Genomic DNA, 27,029 nt, shown 5'->3' with positions numbered 1-27,029 from the left:
CGTCCTAACAGGTAACACACAAACACACCGCAGAGAACTGTGATCTCCTAACAGGTAGCACACACACACACCGCAGAGAACTGTGACCTCCTAACAGGTAACAAACACACACACCGCAGAGAACTGTGATCTCCTAACAGGTAACAAACACACACACCGCAGGCCAGAGCGGGCAGGGGGCCAACTCTATCCCCTTAAGTTCCGGCGCTAACACAACAAACGTTAAAATGTTTTGGTCTTATGAGCAGCAATTTTAGTAGTTTAACCCAAGTAGAAATCACTTTTAAAATGAGAAAAAGTTCAGTCTTCGAAGCCACGGAAGCCGCCTGACCCTCCACTAAACAACTTTCCCTCCCTCCTCCCATCTTAGTAACTCACCACATGTATTTGCTCTCATCTATTGCATCGATTATTCCATCTACTCCATCCAGAACCATCCATCATCCTGGCCACCACTCCCAAGTCCCGGGGAACACAGCCCAGAGGAAGCGCCCCCCCAGCGGCGGCGGCCGCCTCCCACACGAGGGGACGGGCACCCAGGGTCACCTGAATCAGTAGTTTGCGATCTTCCTCGATGTTCTTGTGTGTCGTTTCCTGTTCCTGCTTCTGTTCCGTTTTCATTGGCACATTGATGTTAACCCGTAATTTCTTACTGTCAAGAAAATCGAGGAAACCGATCACTATTGTTTTAAAAGGCACGCAGTAAAGGCTTCTTTCTGTTTTCAATCTTTAAGAGGTGCTTTGCCCCCCCGGACGGAGGGTGGAGAGTGTGACCGACCATCTCCCGCCTCCCTGCCACAGTCATCTCTCTGAAAGGCCCCTAGTTCTCCACAGGGCGGGTTCCTGCTCTGCCAGCAGCAGGACGTCTGTACTGCAGGAAATGCAGTTCCTTAACCTGCTCTCCCAAACTCTGTCAAGTGAAACAAAATCAAGACACTGGGACACAGAGGTCCAAACTTTCTAGGCGAGCCATTTAAGGAGACTTATTCGCCAATAGAAGAAAAACCCGGAAACTGAAACAGAGTCAAATGGAGACCCACCCAGGATGGGTCAGAGGGAATCAGAGGTCCCTGTCAAAGGCCTGCCAGGCCTGGCACCTTGCTCACAGCCCCCCATCTGAGGGGACACCGGTAAGTGCACGGGGGGTCAGGGGATAAGTATACGGCCTAGGACCGTCTACTTGTTAGATTTTCCTTACTTTTTATAACCAAGATATAATTTTATTAAGGTATCTGGCTTCAATTCCACCTCATCAACATTTGCATTTTCGTCTTCCAAGACCTATAAGAAAACAACTGTTACTACGTAATCTCAGGAAAAGGCTTTCTTCTAGCTTAACATAAAAAGTACACAAACATACCAATAACTTCGACTTCAATAAAATCTGTAGGACTTGTGCCAAAATGTCCTGCAATTAGAGAGAAAAAGAGAAAATGCATTTTTCTTTGTAATAAGAACCACAGCCCCAGTCCCACAGTCCACTCTTCTATGGAAAAATAGTAGTCACTGAAGCAGAATGTGCCCTGAGGAAAAAGAGGGGTGGTGCCTCTTAGAGGGTCCCCAAAACCTACTCCTACAAGTGAAACCAACCCCCTTCTGCTCTTGATCACCAGTATCAAAGCTGACAAATCTACTACAAATACTAGAAGTCGTGCGTAGCTCCATCTTCTCGGACGCCTGACAGTGCATCCCGGACACTGATCGTCGCACAAGAACAAGCAGGGAGCGTCACGGCCTGGACGTGGTGAACAACACCGTCTGCTCACAAGCAGGGTGGGGACGGTGCCCGCCACCCTGCTGCTGACCCACCTCTGGTGAACTCTAAGCCCGTCGCGTGGCCCTCTGGGCCGCTCCCTCCCCCCGAGAGCGGGTGGTCAGCCGTTTCTCAGCTCTCCTTCAGCTCCACGGGTTCCCGATCCCGTGGAATCGGACAGTCACCAGGCCGCTCACAGACGCAGCCCCTCCTCCCCTGGACGGACAGAAAGGGCCGCCCCCCGCGTAAGGGAAGCCCATCCTGGTCAAGGAGAGCTGGAGAGGCCTCTAGCGTGGTGACTGGCCCCGAGTCCAGAGCAGGATGAGGACGCTGCCGGCCACGCCCGGGGCGCGGATGCAGAGGCCGCCTTCCTGAGCCAAACTGACTCCCATCGTGCAGGGCAGGGGTGGGGGCAGCCCCCCGCAGGGAGCCGGCTCTGCACTAAAAACTGGCTGAGGGGCTGGCGGGGAGACAGAGCACACAGTAAGGCGAGGGACCACTCAGCTCCGAAAAGCGGGTCCCGGAGGGCAGAGCCCCACGCCGCGGTCTGCGGGCAACCTAAGCCTCCACCCTAACTGAAGCCTCCTGCTTCTGGTCAGGAGTGAGGAATGAAGAACGCTCCTACGTGCAGAGAAGCAGATTAGTTTTGTTATTAGAAACTGAGAATGTATTCTGGACTAACTTGAAGCAAGACTCAAAAATAAATGACTTTCCTAAATTCACATTCTATGAGGCCAGTACTAGCCCGGCACCAAAACCAGACAAAATCGTCCAAAGAAAATGGCAGACCAATTTCCTATGAATAAAGATGGAAAAATCCTCAAGAAAATTCCAGCAAATATATAAATTCAAGCAGCATATAAAAAGCATTAATATACCATGACCAAGTGGTATTTATCCCAAGAATGCAAGGGTGATTCAACATTAAAAAAAAAAAAAAAAAAACCAGTCAACAAAATACACCATACTAATAGACAAAAAGCACATAGTTATCTCAATGGAGTAGAAAAAGCATTTAAACAGAATCCAACACTCTTTCATAATAAAAACACTAAAACCAAAACGAAACGAAACAAAACAGAAAACTAGGAATAGAAGGGAATTTCTTCAGTCTAGTAAACAGCATCTAAGAAAAACTTAGTGACTGTGAGGCTTCCCCCCGCCAAGATCAGGAACAAGACAAGGATGCCCGTTCTTACCACTTCTATTCAACAATGTGCTGCGAATTCTATCCGGAGCAATCAGGCAAGAAAAATAAATAAAAGGCATTCAAATAGGAAAAGTAAGTAGTCAAACTATCTGCATCTGCAGATGACACGATCACATATTAAAAAAGCCCTAAAGAATCCACACAAAAAGTATTAGAATAAATGAGTTCAGCAAGGTTGCAGGATACAAGGTTCAATACGTAATTGTATTTCTACACACCAGCAGTGAACAAACAATTCCATTATAACAATAGCATCAAACTTAATAAAATACTTAGGAATATATTTAACCAAAGAAGTGTAAAGGCTTGCATAAAGAAAACTATCAAAATGAAACACAGTTTAAAAAGAATAAAAGACAATCTGAATAAATGGAAAGACATCCATGTTCACAGAAGACTTAATATTGTTAGGATGGCAATTCTCCTCCCAAGGCAATCTACAGATTTAATACAATCCCCATCACAATTCCAACTGCCTTTTTTGCAGAAACAGACAAGCTGATTCTGAAACTTACATGGACCCAGCATAGCCAACACAATCTTGAAAAAGAACGAAGTTGGACGTCTCAATTCCAAAACTTACTACAAAACGATAGTAACCAAGACAATGTGGTACTGGCATAAGAACAGACATGTAGATCAGTGGAAAAGAACTGAGAATCCAGAAAGAAACCCATACATCTATGGCCAATTGATTTTGACAGGTTGCTAGTATGAACCAATAGGGAAAAAACATGTACAAAAATATCCAATCACTATGTTGTACACCTGAAGCTAATGTATTAATTTATAGTTCAATTATACTTCAATAAAAAGTCAGGGCTTCCCTGGTGGCGCAGTGGTTGAGAATCCGTCTGCCAGTGCAGGGGACAACGGGTTCAATCCCTGGTCTGGGAAGATCCCACATGCTGTGGAGCAACTAAGCCCGTGAGCCACAACTACTGAGCCTGCGCTCTAGAGCCCGCGAGCCACAACTACTGAGCCTGTGTACCACAACTACTGAAGCCCACGCGCCTAGAGCCCGTCCTCCGCAACAAGAGAAGCCACCGCAATGAGAAGCCCGCGCACCACAACAAAGAGTAGCCCCCGCTCACCGCAACTAGAGAAAAGCCTGCACGCAGCAACGAAGACCCAACGCAGCCAAAAATGAATGAATGAATAAATAAATAAATAAATATATATAAAGTCAACTATACTTCAATAAAAAGAAAAAAACAGGGAAAGAATAATCTTTGACCTTGGATTAGGTAATGGTTCCTTAGATATGACACCAAATGCACAATCAATAGAAGAAAAATAAAGTGGACTTCATCAAAATTAAAACAATGTGATAAAGAAAATGAAAACCCAGAGAACGAGAGAAAATATTTGTAAATCATGTATCTGAAAAGGGTCTACTATGCAGAATATATGAAGAATTCTTACAACTCAACCAAAAAGACAAATGACCCAATTAAAAACGGGCATAAACATCATTAGCTGTTAGGGAAATGCAAATAATCACAATGAGGCACTACACTTCATATCCACTAGGATGCCTATAATTTTTAAAAAAAATGGATAACAACAAATGTTGGCAAGGATGTGGAGAAAGTGGACCCTCATACACTACTGGTGAGAATACAAGCTGGTGTAGCCACTGCGAAACAGTCTGGCAGTTCCTTCAAGAGATAAATATAAGTTATCATGACTCAGCAATTCCGCATCTAGATTTATACCCAAGAGAACTGAGACTATGTTCATACAAAGACTTGAAAGGTGGAAACGACCCAAACGTCCATCAACTGATGAATGGATAGACACAGATGGTCCATCCAAATACTGGAACATATTTCGGCCATAAAAAGAGGATGAAATACTGATACGTGCTCCCACGTGGATAAGCCCTGAAAACATTATGCCGAGTGAAAGAAGGCAGACACAAAAAGCCACATGTCATATGATTCCATTTATATGACATGTCCAGAGCAGGCAAATCGAGAGAGAGAGAGAGAGAGAGGGGGGGGGGGGGGGGTAGATTAATGGTCATAGGGGCTGGGGAGAGGACAGGTAAAGGGTAGCTATTGCTAGTGGGTATTGGGCTTCTTCTGAAGGTGATGGAAATGTTCTGGAATTGGATAGTGGCGGTGGTTATACGACCCTGTGAAAAACCACTGAACTGTATACTTTAAAATGGTGAATTTTATGTTATGTGAAATATAGCTCAATAAAAAATGATTAATAGGAAGAATAACATTAAGTGAAAATTTAAGTTTAGTAAGAAAAAGCTTAGCTGGAAAGAGGGTTAAGAACAAGCTTAATGAGAGAAAATGAATGAATGAGAGAAAAGCATATCATGTGTACGTGTGTGTGTGTGTGTGCGCGTGTGTGTAGGTGCGTGTGCGTGTGTGTAGGTATATGTTACATTGAGTTTAAAAATTAGTATTAAAAAAAAATCATGCATTGAGCCCTGGAATAAGAGCATATTCATATTCATAAGACAGATATCCATTTCAAATCAAATTAGACCCCCATCTCCTCCTCCCACATCTTCCCACAACAAAGAGGCTGACGGTAGGAATACCATTTTGATCTGGGTGCTGTCTGTCAGCTGCTGCACGGCGTAAGCGTCTTCCGTGTTGTACTGGAGCAGGATGGCCATCTGGAATGTGGATGCCTTCGGGTCCCCACATGAAAGAAAGAGAGGCAAAACCTAAATGCGTGGACAATTCCCAAGATACAGAGCCTCAGCGTGAAGAACCTACTTATGAAACCAATTCTCCAAACAGATGCGAAAAACCAAAGCAGATCCTAAAGGGAATACAAAGTGTCATAATTCCACCACGATGCCACATTTTCCTGAAAGACGTCATTCTCCACCTTTTCAAACATTAAAGTGATTTTGAACTTTCTTCCAAATGCTTTGTCCATATAAATACAGCTGACCCTTGAACGACTCGGAGTGGGGCTGGGTTAGGGGTGCCGACCCTGAGCGGCTGAGCGCCCGAGTATAACTTAAGATCGGCCCTGTGTGTATGTGCTTCCTCCCCATCCGAGGTTTCATATCCAGATTCCACCAACCGTGGATCCGGGCTGTGTAGTGTTTACTATGGAAAAAAAAATCCGCCTAAGAGTCGACCCGTGAGGTTCAAGCTCGTGAGGTTCAAGGGTTAAGTGTATACACCGTATATGCAGCCACACTCATTTTATATAGATAAACACAGAGATTCTCAGCCAGTGTAGACAGAAGCACTGAGCATCAATCTTTAAATTTGCTTTTTCACAAATACTAGAGAAAACTGTGCCTGGTACACCACTGACAGAGGAACCTGCACGCTGAGCTGTATTATACTTGGGTTTTTTGTTTGTTTTTTTTTATCCTAAGTACTTCACTATGTAAAGTTTAAATGGTTTAAAGCAAACCACAACTGCTCTGATGTATTTTTAGCAAACCGTGTGCCAGGCAACGCGCACTGGGTTTAATTCCTCAAGCTGTGCAGGGAATGCCGCCCGCTGAGGGAGGGCGCTCCCTTCCTGGGGGAGCCCCGGGCACCGTCCCCCACTTCCCATGGGAACCCCTTCTCCCTTCCCCTCTTCCACAACCCACGGCAGCAACTGAAGGACCAGGTGCAGCACCGCTTGTCCAGGCGGAACCTTGGTCAACGAGAGAAACAGCAGTGCCAGCGTGGGCCTGGGTGAGGGCCTCTGACAGACTTCAAGATGCCCCCCCGAAAAATGACCCGGGGGGCACGGGTGAGACTGGCAGCTCTGAGGTCCCTCCCGAGGTGGGCAGGGGCCTCTCATCTCCGACGGCAGCAACCAAAACCGAAACGAGTCTCCAATAAATGTCCCACAGCTTGGTGGTGGCCGCACAGGTGCCCACACTTGTCGTACCTCCAACTGTACACTTAGATGGGTGTCTTTTTACGTAAATTATCTCAGTAAAGTTTATAGAATGTCCACTGATCAAAAAAGGGGCACTGAGATTTTAGGTACTGAAGTATGAACTCACAGATTCTTCTATGTATACTTGGGAATAAAGAAAAATTTCCAATCGTACAATTGACCCTTGACACAGGTTTGAACTGTGTGGGTCCACTTACACGGGGATTTTGTTTTTCAGTAGTAAACAGGACAGTGCTACAGATCCGAGGTTGGTTGAATCCAAATGCAAGGGAACCGTGGATACAGGGGAACCGTGGATACAGGGTACCGTGAACGCAGGGTGCTGACTCTAAGCTACGTGCAGATTTTCAACTGCATGGAGGACGGGTGTCCCTAACGCCTGCATTGCTCAAGGGTCAGTTGTAGAGAAATCCACATTCAAGTGGATAAAGACCTCTGGACCTGGTGTAACAGAATATCAAACACTTAAATTTTATCAGAGTAGAACTATTAAAAGTTTAAATTAATGAGCAGGTTGAGTCTGCAGAATGCAATCAGAAGTTTCTTAACACTTAAAAATAGATTTATAATTGTTTTTATAAGCACACCCTCTTCAAGATGGGATTCTTCAAGGGAAAAGACCTTAACTGAAATTTCGTCTCTGCTGCATATCAGCCAGGAGCCAGAGGAAGTCACTTAAATTTGCCCAATCCTCAGTTTCCCAGCTATAAAATGGAAACCTAAGTTACAGCTATTATCACACAGCACTCAGCACCGCAGTGAGCGCCGAGGGTTGTTGTTAACGTGAAACTGCCCTGTCAAAGGGAAAGAGCTACTATCGTAATTAAATTCATGAAACTCCAGCTTTTTAAGCTACTATCTGACCACTTTGTGTGTGTCAGGCAGGAGCTGTACCCAACACTTATTAAATACATGATTTCATTTATTTTTCACACCACACACAGAGTCGAAGCACTGACACCCGGCCCGCCCTTTTGTGGAGGAGAAAAGTGAGGCTCAGTGTCATTAAGTAACTTTTCCCTTAGCCACAGAGAGTAAGAACTCAGCTCCTCTGACTCTTAAAATCCAAGCTGTTTAACCACGATATTATTTTGCCAGAAGCTTAACTCCAGATTTTGTTGCGTGAATCACTACATTTCTGTAACTGGTCTTGTCTTCATTTACACTTAAAAAAAAAAAAAATCCAAAATCAAAAAGGTGATCTTACCTGCAAAGTGTATCTGTTTTTGAAGCAGTTTGTTACTAATTCTCCTTTTGACAGCTGATATAACCATGTCAACTTTCTGCCACTGTGACGGCTGGCATAAAACGCTGTGAATCGCTGGTAACTCCGTTCCAGCTGGATACAGAGAGGGAAGAGCATTTGTGGAATATATATCTCACCATATTCTACAGTCAACATCTCTAAATAAAAAACACTGGTCCAAGTTTACAGGGCAAAATGCTTACATAAGAGTAAAATACAAATATCAAGTGTTTACTCTCTTGCAAAAGCACGTTGATTTAAGCATTTGAAGGTACAATCAAAAAGTTTTTAGCTCCAGACAAGTAGGTATCATCACGATGTTCATCGCAAAACTGTTAGGTTCTACTTTCGAGAGTAAATGCCCATGTAAATGAAAGCACTGCTGAGCTGGAACAGAGGTGGCCCACCTCTGGATCTCCTGCCCTGCCCAGGGCTCACGGCTGCCTTGGCACCGCCCGGTCTAATGCCACACGGCCGACCAGCAGGAAGGCCTTCTGCAGACAGCACCTGTGTAATGGTGGGGGCTGCCCCTTTTCACCTTTGCTCAACACTAAGGGAACGAACAGACGATAAAGTCCTCCTTACCTCCGACGGCAAGGCAAACGTACAGGACTGCTGAAAGGGCCACGATCCAGAGCTCAGAACTTGAATGCTGAAGTCCACTGGGGGAGGGGGGAGAATTCGGGGACACATTTAGTCAGCCTTCTAAACCGAGAGGTGCCACCATTTCAGATAAACACGGATTGCTCTTTATTAAAAGCAAGCACACTGAATGAAAAGTCCTGCTTTAATATAAAACTAAGGGTTGAACACATTTAATTTCAATTAAATTGTTTTATTCAATTAAATTTAGTAAAGGGAAGAGGAGCCAGAAATTCTCTCCTCCAAGGAGTGAGTTTTTCATTTCTCTTCTAACGCAGAATTATAACATCGTGTGCCCGTCTGGCTGCACCTGCTTTAGTTTTCTGCCATGAATAACCTCAGTTATTATAACCCCCTGAGGCACACCTGAGGCCACCAGGCATGGATGGCATGAGAGCCCCAAACTCAAGACAACGAGAACCCCAAAGTAAACCTACTTCACTATGTTTTGTGCAGCACAGATTACTCTGTGTATATAGCACACGGGCTATATATATCTAACACACATATAATCTATACATTGTAACAGTGATGGCATCATCGCAGATGGCTGACAACAAGTCCGCTGGCACAGCTGTCAAGTTCAACAACGAAACAGTGCTTTCAATTTGGGAAAAGCACAAACCTCGTTTTTCATTTAAAAAGATAAAATTGCCGCATGATGCTGTCAGATCACCTGCCACCTCCTGCTGCAGGCAGCCCTCACAGCGGGAGCCCAGCGGGCCTCCATGAACGAGGCCGGGCACCCGCCCGTCCCGACCCCCAACGGCAATCGGAAGCCGTGTCTGACTCTGTTATCTGTACAGCCAATTCAGTTTCTTACAATTTAAAAAACTGCTAGAATGGAATTAAACTAAGGTTAAAAAACATTCATTGAAACTTAAGCCGTGCGTGGAGCCCCGAGATGGCGAACGCCTGGGGTGGGGCAGCCACGTCAGCCAGTAGAAGAGGCCGGGGCTCAGGACCCGGACGCAAGCCACCCCCCCACCGGCTCGGCCCTCCGGGCAAGGCCAACACGCTTCCAAGGCTGTCACCTCCTGTCACCACACAAGTCATGAGGTGGGCAGTGCCTGTGGGAAGGACTTGCTTTTGCCTGTCCCTGGATTTCTGATACAGCTTCCACCATCTCTCTCACTAGCTACTAGCTCACTAGCGCCACCTCCTCCGAGAACCCCGCCGGTAAAGGAAGCTCGGAGACCGGGGTACTCACGGTCCAGAGGCTCTGAATTCGTCAGGTGCTTTTTGAACTGCTCATTCAAATCTTTGCTTACACCAATGTCTTGAAACATCCGCTGAAGTTTAGAGGTGTACTCGAAACCACAAGCTTGCTGAAATGAACCCAGATAACTGCCTTATTAATTTCTATAGAAATATAAATGTATACAGGGAATCCGATGGGGCTCACAGCATGTGACAGACGCTTAACCGTATTACTAAAGCTAGCAACGTTTAACTGTATCTCAGGGTATAAACATGCACTGATTAAAATTCACACACTATGAAGAATTATACAGTTATAAATGGAACGGTTATGTCTTTATACACACAGTAACTATCACACAGGCCCAAAGAGCAAGGATTTCTGACACCATGGGAAACACCGAGATGACACAGTTTGCTATGTCTCTCATCCACTACCACAGACTGAACGGTGCCCCTACCCCAGTCCTGTGCTGATGGCATTTGGAAGTCGGGCCACAGAGAGATAATTAAGTTTAGAAAAGGTCATGAGGGCGGGCCTCCTCCACGTTGGGATTAGTGTGGTCGTGAGAAGAGACGGAGAGGTTGCCCCCGACCCCGCTCCCTGTCGTGTGAGGACGTGGCCGGCGGCCCCAGGCAAGCTGGGAAGAGAGCCCTCACCAGAAACTGAACTGGCGGGGACCTTGATCTTGGACTTCCCAGCGGCCTTCCAGAACTCTGAGAATAAATTTCTCTTGCTCAAGCCACTCAGTCTATGGTATTTTGGTACAGCAGCCTGAGCTGAACAAGATACCCGTGGAACTATAACTTCGGGTCAAAGTGAAATATGCTATAAAACATATAGCAGCATTTGACAGGCTAGCGAGCACTGACACAAATGCAGGCTAAGCGCAGAGGCGGCTGAATAAAGAAATAAATACCCAGCAGCAAACTAACACTGACGCTTTCTGTCCTCCTGCAGACGCGGGGTTACTAATTGCTAACCAAGCCCAGAAAAAAACAAAACACCCCGCCCGCTCAAGGCCAACAGCACGTGAGTACGGGCCACGCCACGTGGAGCAGTTCTTGGTGGCCGGGGGCAGAGCTGAGGCCACAGGGGCAGGTGCAGGAGCAGGAGTGGGCGCTGGGCGTCGAGCAGGGCTCGGCTGGAACAGAAGGGCCCCCGGGTGTGTGTGCTGGGCAGGCGGGGGTGGTCGGGAGAGCACGTGAGGCCCGACGAGGGGAGACCTGGGCTCATCACAACTGTGGTGGGTTCTCGGTAGCGGAGCAGCAGAGCTCACGCTGCACCGACTCCGTGTTATCACTGACCGATGGCTTTGCCCAACTGATAACCTGGAGAGACCACGAACTTTAATGACTGAAAACTGGAATTTTTCAGGAAAAGATTACACTTACCTTTAACTTAGAGATCATGCTTGCTTCAGCATCATCACTTGCACTGTTCTGATGGACGAGCCTCTTGGCCAGCATCTTCGCATAGAACTTCTGAAACACGTCTTTGTCCTCTATATACTTGAAGACCACCATCTAGAAAGCCACCACGAGAGCACACTTAACGCACTTACAATCTGTCACCAAACACAGGCCAGAAACCAACACGTGTGCTTTGTCTTGCCCGGCCCTGTATGCCAACATTTATAATGACAAAAAAATACTGTCCTGCTTCCCTGGTGCCGCAGTGGTTAAGAATCCGCCTGCCAATGCAGGGGACACGGGTTCGAGCCCTGGGCCGGGAAGATCCCACGTGCCGTGGAGCAACTAAGCCCGTGCGCCACAACTATTGAGCCTGCGCGCTCCGCAACAAGAGAAGCCACCACAATGAGAAGCCCGTGCACCGCAAGGAAGAGGAGCCCTCGTTCACCGCAACAAGAGAAAGTGCGCGTGTGGCAACGAAGACCCAACGCAGCCAAAAAATAAATTAATAAATTTTTAAAAAAATGTGAAAAAAAAATACTGTCCTGTAATCTTTAAAGTAAATATTTTCATCAACCCCTTAAATCACATTAAGTTGGTCTACACTTAGTACTAATGAGGAAAGTACAAATGCTAAAATTAATGACTCAACATAGGGAGTAAAATCATAGATTCAAAATAAAGTAAATGATTCTACTACTTTCCACATTCCAGATGGCTCATATAAATAACTTTAAAGCCACTTGTCAGAGAAAAGGTTACAACGTAACGACATAACTACCCAGCACCTTACCACTTGGTTGAGCGTGTCTTCTAGTTCTGCTTCTTCTGGGTTCTTGGAACTGAAAATTTTTAAAAGGCATAGTGTTTTCAACCAAATCAGCAAACATTTACTAAACAAGCACCACTTTGCCAAACTACCATATCAGATCATGGTCCTGAACATTCAAATGCTCAGTTCTTTTCAGATTAACAGGTGGAAGAGGGAAAGTTAGCTTTCCTTATCTGTGGCAACTTGGCAATCTTATACTTTGTCTCTATTTCATAATCTATTCTCCCATATAATCATTCAGAATATCCACAATGAAACTGAACAGAAGATACTTGTTAAAAGCTTCCCAAAACATTCTGAACCAAGTTTTCCTTTAAGATAATCCATTTAAATGTAAGTAAATGAGCTTCACTTTTCTAATTGCCTTCTGCAATACGCTTTAACTCTGAGGAAAAAAAAAAAAAAAAAAAAAGCCTCTTAATGGCCTAATAATTAAAGACAATGAAAGGGGTTTTTAAACCACTTCTCAAGTGTTGCCTTGCGTTTGTCATTATGTCTACAAAATAGATGCTTGTCCTTTAACAACTGATTCATTCACCCTATTCTAGGAGCAAATATTAATTGAAAGGTGATTTCAGGGTAAATCAAAATTTAAAGCTTTTATCCCAAGAGTCCTTTATAAACAAGACCCCTATAAATTCCTATAAAATGATCCAACCCCCAGACAGGTTCCTATTTAAGAACAGTTGGCTCTGAAGGTCCATTCTCTCTCTTTTTCTCACTGAGAGGTCAGGGCTGTGTCTCTCCTCAAAGAGGTTAATTCAGTGCCCACTGGAGTCTAGTCACTGACACGCGCTCATTACAGCAGCACTTTTGGAACTATCCGCCATTCTGCCTGCTTCAGCAGCCTTAGCTAAAGAATCCTCTATCAAGAGACTTGATGAGACCATTTCTAAAAAGACAATGGCTAAAAAAGAAGCTATGTATTCTGCCAAACAAACTGGAGTTCTATGAGAGTACCTAGATATATTTAAGATATTGAAAACTTTCATTTTATAGAGCCTAAAAAATGAAATCAGGTCAGAAGAGGCATCCCAATTTAAAGTCCATTTTCACTCCTGAAATGAATACATTAGTGGATCTGACTAGAATTGCTAAATTATACATTAGACAAGCATTGTGATAAGTAGGGGGAAAAAAATCAAATACTCAATCTGCACTGGGCCTTGGGCAAATCACTTTCCGGCAAAGTTAAAAGAGATAGATAGCTATCAAATGTCTTCTCATGTCAATCAAGAAGACCACACAGTTGTTCATACAGTTCTCAGTTCATAAAGTCAACTACATTAGATTTGCTACTGTTGAGCCATCCTTGCATTCATTCCTAGAAAGCTATTCTATGTTCTGGACAGTTATTCTTTAGTTCGCTGATAAATTTAGTTTGCTAACATTTTACTTAAGATTCCCACAACTCTCTTCTAAGTGAGACTTGTTTGTAGTCTTTTTCCTGGTAGTGTAGGTGTTCTCAGTCTTTTTTGTAATGGGATTATACGAGCCTTTGAGAGGTGCTTAAAATACAATTTATTAATATTAAACCAATATAATTGGGGGGCACGGAAGACTACTGCAAAATCTGTCGGTGTGATATTTGGGATAGGAAAATAAGCCTTGAGCATTTCTAAACTGAAAAAAGCTACTCCTCAGTGAAAGAGATGCTGATGAAAACCAAAACAAACACACAAAAAATTAAGTGAGAACTTCAAAAAACACAACACAGAGAAGAAAACCGTATTAGGTTATGTTGCCTCTAGTGCTTAATTACACATACATCGATTAGGAGAAATACCGGTTGAGAAATAAGATGGTTAAAATATAAAGACTATGAAAACAGCAGTAAAACAAACCCATTAAATGAAGATAAACGTTAAAAGTACGCAGACTGAGGAAAACACTATAGTATGTGGAGAGTCTTCTGTTTTAAAAAGCAGCCAGTGGGAGCCGCTGCAGATTTTCAATTGGAAAAAAATTAATCAAGGCCAGCAGAAAAGAGCAAGTAGGGAGTGAAGAGAAATGGTGGCTTTCTGCTGTAACCTCCACCCTCGTCACCACCAGCTTGGACCTGCCCAGTGGAGTCCATTTAGCTGAAGGGTCACGCGCACACCGCCTGCCATTACAGACATGAGTGATGTAAGAAAAACATGAACTGGGCACAGCACACACAACATGAAGTGCCTTTTAGGAAGACAAAGAAGGTGTGTATTAGGTTTACAGTATTTTCTCAAAAGGTACAAAAATGACAATTTAACATACGTAAAATGTAATGTAAATTTTAACTCCTCATCTAGAGGCTGAGACCTTAAACAGGCTTACTAAGAAAAAACACAAAGTCACTATAGTACCTCTTCTTCAACAAGGAGTCACAGTATCGAGCCAGCAGCTCGGGGGATTTACTGGATGACTGAGCCATTTTGGTGACTGCGTTGTTGTTTATGAAGCGACCGCAAGCCTGCAGATGACAGGAGACACAGTCAGAGGCCAGTGCGCCAGCCACTGTCCCCAGGAGAGCCGCGGGCCAGCGCACCCACCTTGTCCAGCGCGGCCACGAACCCAGCATCGTTGTTGAACGCTGACATCACCAGGGCGTTGTATTTTTTGTGAACGTCCAGCACTGTCTGTACGTACATTTTGGGGTCCTTGGGCAGAGGGAAAAACAGACACACAAGTTGGTTTCCGGGGACTAAATTGCACACTAACATGCTACTAGAAAACATTCCAAAAGGTTTGGATACTTCATCAAAGATGTTAACAAGTAAGCATCAAGAAACAGTTTTCATTCCATCATCAAAACACATAGGACATGATGTTTATAGATATAATAAAAGAAAATATATTCTCTGCACTCGAAATTAGATACTGACTTCAAGCTATATATGAAAAACAGTGATTGTTCAAATTATTTGAAAACTCAAAGGGATCACAGAAAATAAACTTTCAAAGTGATAGCTTTACTTTGCCAATTTTTGTTGTTAACAATTCAACTTCTAGACTTTGTTTTGGCTGGGGAAACCAGTCTATCAGTTATTTAGAACTTAGCTGGGCAGGCAATGCAAGGATAACATAGCTTTTAGGTCCTAGGAAGTGTGGATGAGGGGCCGGGGTGGGTCAGACGTGGCAGCAAGGGTGAGACTAGTACATCCGGGAAAATCAGAAGACCCACGTGGACAAACAGAGAGAACTGAGACGGGAAAGGCCAGGGCCTGGGAGACAGGCAGAGCGCCGTGGGATCGGCCGGGTAGCCCAGTGGGAGTCTCTGGACAAAGGAACAACGGGATGGAAATGAAATGTGAAAGTCAGCCACAGGAGCGGCTTCTGGAGCGATACAGAAGGAACACAGGAAGGGGGGCGCCAAAGGAGACAGTCCTGGGTAATCGGAAAGCAGAGGCCGACGCTGACAGCCTGCCAGGCACCGGACAGCGCTGAGCCCGCAGAGGGCTGCCACTGCCCTGCCGCGAGGCCAGTGCTGTTCGCATCCCCTTCTCACAGACGGAGAAACAAAGTCAGAGGCAACCACCCGGCCAAGGGCCTAAGCGGCGGCAGTCAGGCCTGGACACGGGCAGCCTGACTCCCGAGAGCCTTTGAGAAGGAAAGGGCCCGGGTGAGAGGTCGGGAAGGCAGGCTGAGCCCGCGCGGTACGCGGTGCGGGCACGGTGGCCAGCATGCCACAAACGCAAGGCCTGGTGCGGCGGCCTTAAATGGTTTGCCAGCGTCTCCAAATTCCTGACAGGTGTTTCTCCTCGGGATTCAGGAACGAGAAACCGGAACTCCCCCAATTCTAGTTATTCTGCATTTTTGTGACACTTGACTTGTTTCAAAATAATAATGAGTAACCATTAAGAGTAAATCATTTTTCTGTGATAGACAGGGTTATACTAAGAGTTTCAGAGGTTTTCTGTTAAAGATGTAATAAACATGCCAGGATTATTATTATTACGAACAAATGATAACAAGATTATCATTTCAATGACATGTAAAGTGGCCTCTACCTGATAGACATTCGATAAAACATTAAAAGGGAATTTAACACAAAATAATTGCCAAATAAAAATCACTTAAAATATTGAAAGCCAATGCCGCGTACATTTAATGTTTAAAAATTATCTATCTTAAAACTTAGAACACACACAGCATTAACTGCTCCATCAGAGAATCCGGCTCTTAGTTTCACGACAACTATTCCGGGTGTAGAAGAATTTCTTGCATTCTGTATTAATGGTCTTATTCACAAGACTGCACCCAAAAGCATCTCTCAGTTGGCACACAGCGTACTTCATATAAGCTCATTTCTTTTCCTAACAATGAAAATATTGTCTGCTTGACTTAATTTTGGTTTTGCCACTGAAATTGATGTTGCTTTTGCCAATTCAGATTGCTTTCTGATTTCATGTCAGATTATTTCACATCATTCAAATTATTTTTCTCTCTGCATTTGTTCTTTTACAGAATTCACAAAGAACCTTAATCTCTAGCAAGTATCTACACACCGGAAAACGCCAGCAAACATTATCGTGTAGTATTTGAATAAAGTAACATTAAAGGTTAACAGCATTACAAAGAATCGCATATCAAAACTGCCAAGTTAAGGACTTTGCTTCCAAAACTTGCTATTTCTTGGAAGACCACTCACAGGATTGATATAAAGTATATTATGTATGTAAACAGGTTAGTTTTCATTTTATTTGCAAGAATGACTCACCCTTAGCAGCAGAGAGGGACACATACACATTTATAACAGGGCATCACCTACAAGGAAGACGGACCCCCTGGACGGCACTGCTCCTCTGCCTCATCCTGGCTCCCAGAGACGACCTGAAACTTGGACTCCCCACGTCAGCACCCCTCCCCTTGCCCTGGACCATCATCAACGGAGTCCTCTGAATCAGGAAAGTCTCCACGGTGACCGTTATGTTTGCAGGAGAACTACCAATGCTTTTCCCTGTTTTCTTGATTTCTTGACCAATTTTTCTCAGATTTAGGATTTGGAAAAACATAAATGTCCCCAAAAATGCCCAGCAGAATTCCCCATGGAAAGACAGCTCTTCCCTAAGGGGACAGAAGTCTTCAGACTCCAATTCCAGATTCTTTCTGCTATAGGAGAAGACCCAGCCAGGAGCCTGGCTGGTGAGAAGCGAGGGTGTGAACGGAACCCACTGAGGGAAGAGTGCGCTAAGGTACTGAGCCCTGGAGACTTGAATTTAGCATCTGAGATCCAGAGAGAAGCCACCTTGGAACCTGGCAAGGGCAGATGGAGACGGGAACACACAGGAATAACACAGAGGAGAGAATTTAAGGAAGGAGCAGTCAGCAGTGCCAAACAGAGAAAAGATGTTCAAAAGGTGAGTGATTTAGCAACCAGGAGGTAAACGATGGTCTCTTCAGAGGGCACCAGATTGCAGGGTTAGACAAGCAACAGAGGTAAGGAGAGAGAAAAGAGCAGCTGGATGAAATGTATGTTTTTTCAAGAACATGAAGACGTGAATTTCTGACGTTAAAAAAAAAAAAAAAAAAAAAAGGAAAGCTCAGCTCGGTGCTCTGTGACAACCTAGATGGTGGGATGGGGGTGGGGGGGGTGGGGCAGGATGAGGGAGGTCCAAGCGGGAGGGGATATAGGTATACATAGAGCTGATTCACTTCATTGTACAGCAGAAACTAACACAACATTGTAAAGCAATTATACGCCAATAAAAAAAAAAATGTAGTCCGTAATTGGCGTGATTACTCAATAGTACATGAGAGCTCTCTGCATATAAGAAACAGGACACCTCTCAGGCTGGTCCCGGAGGGAGCTCATCCAGCTCCTACGTGACTGGTGTCTTTATTGCCAATGGCTGTCACATTCCTCTCCAGACCAGACCAGACCAGACGTCCCCACTCGGTTCACACAACCTGCCGCGGACGCCTGGAGGGATCCCCAAACTCTGCGTGTCAGAACTGGCCCGATCTCCTCCCTGGCCCTGCTGCTCTCTGGACCTCTCTTTCCATTTCTTTTGTTTCAACATGTTATTGTAGAAAAGAGTCAAACATACTCAAAATTACAAAGAACAGGAAAACCCACCCCACGTATTCATCGTCCAGCTTCAACAATTATCCAACACAAATCCTGTCCATTACAGAGTCTAATTACTTAATTCCTTCTGTGTCCCCCCATCACCAGCCCGTGTCATTTCCATCTGAACCACTCTAACATACCTAATTGGTATACTAGCAACTCTTCTTCCTTTTAATCCATTTTCTACATGGTAGCGATTTTGTAAAAAAACAAAACTCTGATCTTGTCAGTGTCCGGTTTTATGATAACCCTTCTCCTGGTTCCGTCTTGCTCTGAGGATTAAGGTGTATCATCAACCTGGCCTTCGAGGTCTCCTGTGGTCTGGCCAGCCCGGGCCCACCCTCGCAGCTTTACCTCGTGCCCTGTCCCCTCTTCCTGTCGTAGCAGACTTCTCGGTGGCCAGGACAGGTCTCTGCTCTGTCTAGGACCCCTACCTGCCCAGGCAGCTCCAACTCTTCTACTGGTCTCCACTATTTCCAGGGAACCTCCCTGAGCTTCCAGGACAGGCCAGGCTTCCCTGTTAACACGAGCTCACCATCCCCGTGAGCTGTCGCCAAGGGTGGCCTCCCTCGCCGGGCATGAGCTCAAGGGGCTCACCAGACTGCGCCTGCCTTGCCTCCTGTACTTCGCCAACTCATTCTGAAATGGCCAAATCAGGAACAACCATAATCATAACTGAATTACTACCTTTTATCCCACGTTTCCACTAACAAGATAATTCTAAAAGCCCGTCTCACAGAGAGAAAACACACTTTAGGAGCCTGACGTAACTTCCATCTCACCCTTAGTTAAAGCAGGGAGGCGCGTGAGGCACGCCCAGAGGAGTGAGGCCAGTACCTCACGGGGAGCTGCTGCACATCACACAGGATTTCTCGGGGTCACCTGCGATCCTAAGGAATACTGTAATTCTGCCTCAAGAGGATACGGGGGCCACAGGCCTGGGGCCCCCACCTCACGCACGCGCATCGCGCTCTCAGCCTGTGCGGCCTCCAGGGCCCCGGGCGGCACCCGGCCTCCTGTCCTCGCGGGGGGCAGGCGGAGGCAGCACAGGCCACCCGGGGCCTTGTTCCATGAGGCCGACATCCCCACCTCGGGGCTGTGTCTCTTCAAGAAGGAAAGGGAAAGAAATGTGTCTCCACTGACGAGGACACACCACGCCATCATTCGGGGTCAGGGGAACTCTTCTTCCCCGTAAGCATTAGCACGTCCCCTTTGGAGTCACATCATCTCCCAGCAAAACACAGAGAAGCAAGAGGTTCAGAAAAAGAACAATCCCAAACCACCGACTACACTCTGCCAATTACGCGTGGGAGCTTTAACCCCAGCCCGGCTCCCCACCACTCAGCACTTTCTGAGGTGCCCCCCCCACTGCCAGCCTATGTGCACTCAGGTTTTAAAAGTAATTTTGATATTAACTAATGAGCAGAAACCCCAAAACCCAAACCAAAAAAACCCAAACGGCCCCCTCCCCAAACTGGGAGAGAAATGGGAGACCTCAAACACCATTTAGTATTCTAAGTCTCACATTTTCTTAACGGGCTTTTAAAAAATTAATTAATTAATTAATTAATTTTTGGCTGTGTTGGGTCTTCGTTGCGGCATGCGGGCTTTCTCTAGTTGTGGCAAGCGGGGGCTACTCTTCATTGCGGTGCGCGGGCTTCTCACCACGGTGCCTTCTCTTGTTGCGGAGCACGGGCTCTAGGCACGCAGGCTTCAGCAGTTGTGGCACGCGGGCTCAGTAGTTGTGGCTCGCGGGCTCTAGAGCGCAGGCTCAGTAGCTGTGGCGCACAGGCTTAGTTGCTCTGCAGCATGCGGGATCTTCCCGGACCAGGGCTCGAACCTGTGTCCCTTGCATTGCCAGGTGGATTCCTGTGCCACCAGGGAAGTCCTTTAATGGGCTTTTCTTACTCCATCACCTCAACTCTTTTGTTTAGATAAGCAGAAATCACTAGTTTTCTGAGAATGGTTTAAAGTTTAAAATATCAAGACAAACTTAGCAATTGAACCAGCGCTCTCCATTCCCACCATTTCAACCTCTGTCCACCTGCTACTTTCTGCTTCAGTCATTTTTACTCATCTTATGAGCCTCAGAGCGTAATGAACACATCTTTAATCTGCTCATGACCTTCGGACTCTGATAAACTTTTACAAATCCCTGACCTGACTTACGTGACCGTGTGGCCTCCCATTTTTGACCCTGGCCCCTCGTGCCCGCTCACCCCTACCTCGCCCTGAATCCCAGGTGTGCCTGCAGTCAGCCCTTTGGTGTTGGTTACCCTGTAAATGCTGAGGCTCTAACTGACTAGATTTAGGTGCTGGGTGATCAAAGGCGAAAATATTAAATCTTGAAAGTGGAACTAAGTTAGACTTGCCAAGAAAAACCGTGTCTTCTCTAAGTGAAAGAATGATGTTTCAGAAAGTAATAAATGCGTTAGTTCAGAAGTAGGAGCAGCGTATACGGGAGGGAGGCGGGTGGGTGGGTGGCCAGAGAAGTTCACGGGTCGCATCGGATTGGCCTTGAACTGGGCAGGGGCCACTTCAGGACGTACAGATACGCAGCAAAGACGAAGCCAAAATTCAGTTTCATGTGGGGTATAAAGTCAGATTTGGGCAGGAAGAGGCTTCCACGATGGGTCTGCTTGTGAAAGGACTGGAGTTCTCCCTACAGCTGAAGGAGAGAAGGGTGTTTCCTGGATACACAAAGGATACAGTGAGTCTTCTCAGAGCCTGGTTATCACAGACTAAAAATGGACATTTGTGTATTTTTTCCTTCAGAGAAAATGGCATCCTCTTCATCTCATGGCAAGACAGAAGACGAATTCACAAATTTAGCTGCGTGCTTTCTGAACCAATCTGCACTGTCACCAAGTATCAGTTCTTTATGTAATTAAAATTGCAACCTGCTCCCTCCTCCTTCTCCTTTCCCACATCGACTGCACCAAAACTACTACATTTCTTTCATTTTGCTTTTTTAAGTTTTATTATGGAAAAATTTCAACATATTCAAAATAAGAAATAGTAAAATCAGCTGCCATAATCCATCACCCAGCTTTAAGGGATAGCCTATAGCTGTAATAGTCTAGGATTTTCTTATCCTACCCTCTCCACACTCTTTAAAGATACGATAGATATGTTTCCCACCTCCCTTGTCCACACAAAGCCGGGTCACACTCCAAATGTAAGGTTCCCGAGCTAAAGTTTAGCTCTGCGTGGATAATCTTCTTCTATTACCACCCACAGAAAGGTTGAGTCAGGACTAAGTTATTTAAGCATTTTTCCAGAAGAGAAAGGGAATCTTGGTTGTATAAATGAAACCCAAATCTGCCAGAAGCACCCAGCACTGTGTTACTCTGTTCGTTCTGGTGTACGTTCACACACAAGTGAGTCCTCAATCCCAATCGTGGAACTTTTTCATAATTCTTTTTCGTAAGGGGTCCCAGACTCACCCCTTCGTCTTATACTGAAAAATATGCTCGTCAGAGCTCCCCGATTTTACTGCTGCTTTTAAAACTCTCCGCTTTAACTGCTCCCTCTTACAAGCACTATCGCCCTGGCAGCCCTGGGCCGCTCCTGAATCGCCTCTCCGTCTCAGTACACCATTGCTTCCCAAGCTGCAAGTAAATATTCACAACTTTGTGCCCCAGTCTGGCTCTGCAGCCCAACCTCCCACTGTCAGACCAACAGCCCTGCTGGACATCGAAGCATCTACATCGAAGCATCGAAGCATCTACAAGCCCATTCTTGTTGGATTGTATTTCAGTTCCAGTTAGACTGAGGTCACTAAATCAAGATACGGTTTCAAAGAGGACTTTGTGCTTATCTGTTGCCACTTCTGCCCTGAAGACAGAGTAATGAAACATTCTCTATACCTGATTTATGAAGCTTTCTTTGTAGGGAAGAACAATAGCACCCAGACTGCAGCAGAATCGTGTGTTAATTAAAAATTCAACATGGAACCAACTGCATCGTCAAGCATTCACCAGCAAGTACTTACAAGTCTGTATTGACTCTTTTCCTGAACTTTATTTTGCTATAAAATTGTGGCGTTAGGGGAACTTACAAAGCCATCCAATGACTTGATATGGTATTTACTTTGTATTTACATGCATGACTTTCCACATGGCTGGTGTTCTCTTTAGGATGGGCCATAAGGAAAGGTACTGTCAGTTCTGAATGCCGATAAAGTCATTCCTCTGAGCTACGGGCTCGTTCCCTAAGATCACTATGAATCAAGGAGTTGACTGTACTTCACAGTACTACCAACTGTCCTTTCCAGCAAGCTCTCTGTACTGATGGAAAACATGAGAGGCACATTTGTAACCCACCTCTAATGAGAGACCAGACTTCACAGCACGCACTCTGAGTGCTATCCTACACTTAGCTTCATCTGTGTTTCCAGCCCTTATTTTGCTGCTCTCTGTTTCATTTATCCTATTGTCTTGTATGTATTGTGTAAGCCGCCCTGAATCCTGTTGGCAACGGTGGAGTATAATTAAGACATAAGCAGACCGAGACCCTATTCTGTATGAGGCACAGTGCTGAGCTGAGGCCATGAAGATGGATAAAGCCATCCCTGTAGAAGACATTTACACAGACATCTAAGATATACGGAGTGTGAATGTCATGGAAATAGTCCAACATGCTGTTATTTCAAAGGGGTGATCGAGAAAGCCTTCATGGAAGAAATGGCATTTGAGGGTACTGAAAGATAAAGGTGTTTATAACACATAGGAAAAAAAGAAGGAATATGTCTAAGCAGAGAGAAGAACCAGGAGGGTACAGCACGGCACACGTATGGAACTGGGAGTGTCTAAAAACGTTTTGATGACGGACATAATGAGGATGAAGAGTAAGGAGGATGGAACTGGAAAGGAGCTGGGGGCGGCAGCAGGTGGCCCTTCCTCTTTGCCACCATGGTCATCGTCATTATCAACAATAACTACTTGCTGTATCAGACGCTAGTTCTAAAATTATAAAGAGTATCAAACCATAGTAAGGTGTCAGCTTTACTCTCAAGGGATTTATAATAGATGGAGTGACAAGAAACACAGAAGTTATACACAAATATAAAGTGGCATTTGGGAGATTTTTCTAAATGCCCTAATGGCTTAGGATGAGAATACAACCACTTGGGCGGGAATAGTTAGTGGAGAGCATTTTTTTTAGAAAGTGGGATTTGAGCTGGCCTTCAAAAGCGGGATAAAACGAGAAGGAAGGAAGGACCGCGTTACAGGCAGAGACGGTAGCGTGAGTATAAACAAGGACGTGTTCTGGGGGGAATGAGGACAGAACAGTTCCACTGGAAGATGAGGTCCATGATTAGAAGAGGATTTTGATTTAATATAATATGGAAGACTTAACGTATTATTTTAGGGAAGAGGGGTTTTTTGTGCTTTATTTAAAGCAACGGATGAAGAACATGGAGTGAAACTGCCCATGCATCAAGGAGTATTTTTGGAAGACGGAACTGCTAAGCAAGATGAGGGATGAACAGGAATGGGAGAGATGTAAGACCATCCAGAAACGAAGGGACGGGGCCCAGATTACAAGGGTCGCTTTGGGACTAGACAGGAAAAGCCTGGCGAGCCAAGGAAGGCCGCACGTCCCCACTCCGCTGACTCAGCAGAGAGGACCGGAAGGTGGCAACGGCGCTGCTGGGGGCTGACGGGCTGGGAGGACCCCGCGGCCACGCCCACATTCAGGAGGCAACGACTCCACCTTAGAAGACTCAAGTTGCCAGGGGCAGAGGGTGGGGCCGCGTGGCACATGCCCCACAGCTGCCGCCTCCGTGCTAAGGAACCAAGGAAGGAAGATGTGAGTTTTAAAACGGACCCGCAATACAGTCACTAAAGCAGGCAGATGAGGTCACGGAGATCTGAGAAGACAAAGTGAGATCTGATGAGAAGACAAAGGTGAGGAGGCACCTCACACTGGAATTCTCGACAGCAGAGCCAGCGCAGGAAGGCCGTAAATGCTTGCTGGATGAACGAAAATGACTTCCGTGTTCTCTGCGGCATCTGTTGGTCCTCTGAGCTTTAACCCCAGCCGGCACCAGCAGCTGGTTGCTTTGGCAGACGAAACAGCTGAGAACCCAGCACCGGGCCACCGCTCCGCGGGCTTCAATCTTTTTAAATGAACACCTGAAGGTGTGGGCTCTGCTTTCAAGATGTTCCCCCTCAAGACCTAAGTGGACCGGCCAACCTCCTCCTATATTTTAATACGGATTATTTTTCTTCTGTTACTACATTGCCAACAACTGAGCACACTGGTAGTGCTCTGGCCCGTCTACATAAGCACACGAGGTCTCTCAGTGTTCGACTCCTGACAGTCTGAAGGCAACGTGAAATGTGCTGATTTACCCTGCTGCTGCCCCACTGTCTCCTTTCGGTCCACAGGCCACGCACGAGGGAACTTGCCTAAGAAATAAACTTGCCCATGAAAAAAATTATCTGATCCCTTGTTCAGCTCTAAACCTGTTTAAAACCCATCCTTGAAGATTTCTTTGTGTTTCCAAAGTTCTACTGCTGCCCCGACGCAATATGCTAACGGTGCCTGCAGCGTGGCTAGGCGTGAGTGTCCTCAGTCGCGAGCATCTCTGGAAGGCTGGAGAGGACTCCTCCTCAAGCTGGACTCTCACGTCACGGTGGGTGGGATGGACCCACACTGATCTGCTTCAGCCTGAAGCCCCTGTACCCTGAAAGGAGCCCTGATCCCGAGCTGCGTTCCCTGGCGTTCCCCGGCCTGGGTGCGGGGCAGGTACAAGCAGCAGTGTGTCTAAAAACAGCACATGTGTTCAGGGTTTCAGTCACACTTCACGGGGGAAGACTGCCAGTTCCTCTTTGGGTAAAGAGAGGGGGACACCATGAGGGGGATTTCCCGGACCCTGGTTACCCAGGAACAGCCATTATTCTCAAATCTGTTTTAACTATGAAAAAAAAAATGCCCTCAGAAAATTCTTAAGTAGATTTTGAAGTTTCTAACACAAAAATATTATTTGAATCACATTACAAATGTGAAACCTGTAATAATTTCAGCCTAGGCCACACTGATTAGCAGTAAAACTTGTTTTCTAGCCAAACTGATGGGATAAATGGAATCATAGGACTAGATAACTTCTCAGCCCTTAAAAAAAAAAAATCATTTAAGCAGTGCCTTCTATGGCATTTAACAGATGAATTTAAATGATTCTCATATACTATGATTCAACTCAGTTAGGTGAAAAACTTTAAAAACTGTTTTGAAAGTAATTAAACCCCACTTAAAATTAGGTACGATAACTGTAATTTTTTACTGATTCAATCAATCTCCTTTTTCTGCCACTTTTTTTTTTTTTTCCCAGCATTAATGGGTGTTGGAAAACCATCGTGGTTTGGGTTACAATACATCTTTTACGTTTACTACACATGTGATAAAAATGAATACCTACTTAAAATTATTTATGTTTTAGCAGCTGTATTTAGTCTGTCTTACAATAAGCAGCTGCTGTGAGTCAGGCTAAGACCGGCTACATGTGCTCTCTCTGGCGCTTCTTCAAGTTTCCTGGCCTTTCACAACATTGGTGAGTAAAGGTAGCAGGTCCGACCCAGCCCGGGGAAGGTCGTAAAGAAATCCACGCGCCAGTCAGACTGCACCACGAACTTACGAGTCAACCGAAACTCCAGAGATGAGCCAATAAAATGGAAATCCAGGGAAAACTCCTTTTGCAGAAAATAGGAAAAGTTATTTGTTTTCTTCAAGAAACTTTTCCTCACAACAGTTTAAAAAACCAGTTTCATGAGTTCAATATAAAAACAGTTCCTATGGAAATAATAATTATAATGAATAATGTATTTTTAAAATGTTTGACTTTTGAAAGTTAAGGCAGATGCAATATAAATTTACCAAGTTATATATAATTATTCTTCACGGGGGAAAATCTTATTTTGGTGTTTAAATACATGTATATCAGTGGCTTACATCTAAGTAATAAAAATATTGTTTAAAAGCTTAATTTCCAATAAAATATAACTGCTGGTAAATACAGTTTATTTTTGCTGTCTACTGCTGACGGATGAAGTCTCTACTAATAGAGAAATAATTTTACTTAGAAGCTGAACTTGTGCTTTAACTGCCATGAAAAGGTCAACTTCAGATTCAAGACTCACTGACCAAGTCAATCAGGCAGCTGACTGTATCCAAAAGAAAGAGAAAATGGTACTTGAGAATTACAACGTGATTATTTCCCCATCTAGAACCTTACTTGGTTTGGAAAAGATTGACTTTAGAAGGAATATCCCATCATTCCTATGAAAACAAAAAAGCAAGTTATCCTACTGATTTTTAATCTAACTATATTCACCTACAACATGAGTCCCTAAGGCCAATCTCATATCTAACATTTAACAGTTTACATGAAAAAGCGAAACCTGCTTCATTTATCTGCTACTCTAATCCATATCTGATGAAATAAGACTCGCCGCTTAACTCATTTGAAGGAAAGTCATTTAACTTGGCTCTGCTGCCCACACAGCCAACCCGGGTTCTGAATTAACATCTGTGAAAACCCCTTACGTTATTGAAAAGATATCTTCATCAGGTCACCCCTTCTGAATCTCAGGTACCTGCCTGTGTGTGTCAGGCCCTTTAAAGGTTATTTACATTCTTCCCTCTAATACTTCATAGATGTGATAACAAGTGAGGCAGCAACCCCCATAATTAAAAGTGGAAAAGGGACCCCCCAAAGATAGCAGGAAAATAAAGACTTAAAAAAACATATTAAAGATAGTATTGTTGAAATAATTAACACCAAACACAATAAAATCA

The 27,029-nt window shown here is 45.0% G+C and overlaps 1 protein-coding gene across 4 annotated transcripts in view; it reads right to left on the bottom strand.

The window, feature by feature from the left end:
- CUL1 (cullin 1) overlaps positions 1-27,029 on the bottom strand; it is a 109,779-nt gene that overhangs the window by 1,676 nt on the left and 81,074 nt on the right. For all 4 annotated transcript variants that reach the window (XM_068549616.1, XM_068549615.1, XM_068549613.1 and 1 more), the window contains exons 10-20: positions 14,707-14,814; positions 14,521-14,627; positions 12,143-12,191; positions 11,332-11,463; positions 9,947-10,064; positions 8,680-8,756; positions 8,056-8,187; positions 5,527-5,619; positions 1,361-1,408; positions 1,199-1,281; positions 547-652 (exon numbers count right to left, since the gene is read on the bottom strand). In XM_068549616.1, the coding sequence (XP_068405717.1) occupies positions 547-652; positions 1,199-1,281; positions 1,361-1,408; positions 5,527-5,619; positions 8,056-8,187; positions 8,680-8,756; positions 9,947-10,064; positions 11,332-11,463; positions 12,143-12,191; positions 14,521-14,627; positions 14,707-14,814 (1,053 nt within the window). The remainder of the gene's footprint in view (positions 1-546; positions 653-1,198; positions 1,282-1,360; positions 1,409-5,526; positions 5,620-8,055; positions 8,188-8,679; positions 8,757-9,946; positions 10,065-11,331; positions 11,464-12,142; positions 12,192-14,520; positions 14,628-14,706; positions 14,815-27,029) is intronic.

This window comes from Eschrichtius robustus, chromosome 8 (assembly GCF_028021215.1).
Source record: "Eschrichtius robustus isolate mEscRob2 chromosome 8, mEscRob2.pri, whole genome shotgun sequence".
NCBI lineage: Eukaryota > Metazoa > Chordata > Mammalia > Artiodactyla > Eschrichtiidae > Eschrichtius > Eschrichtius robustus.
This window is presented reverse-complemented; position numbering and strand designations above follow the sequence as displayed.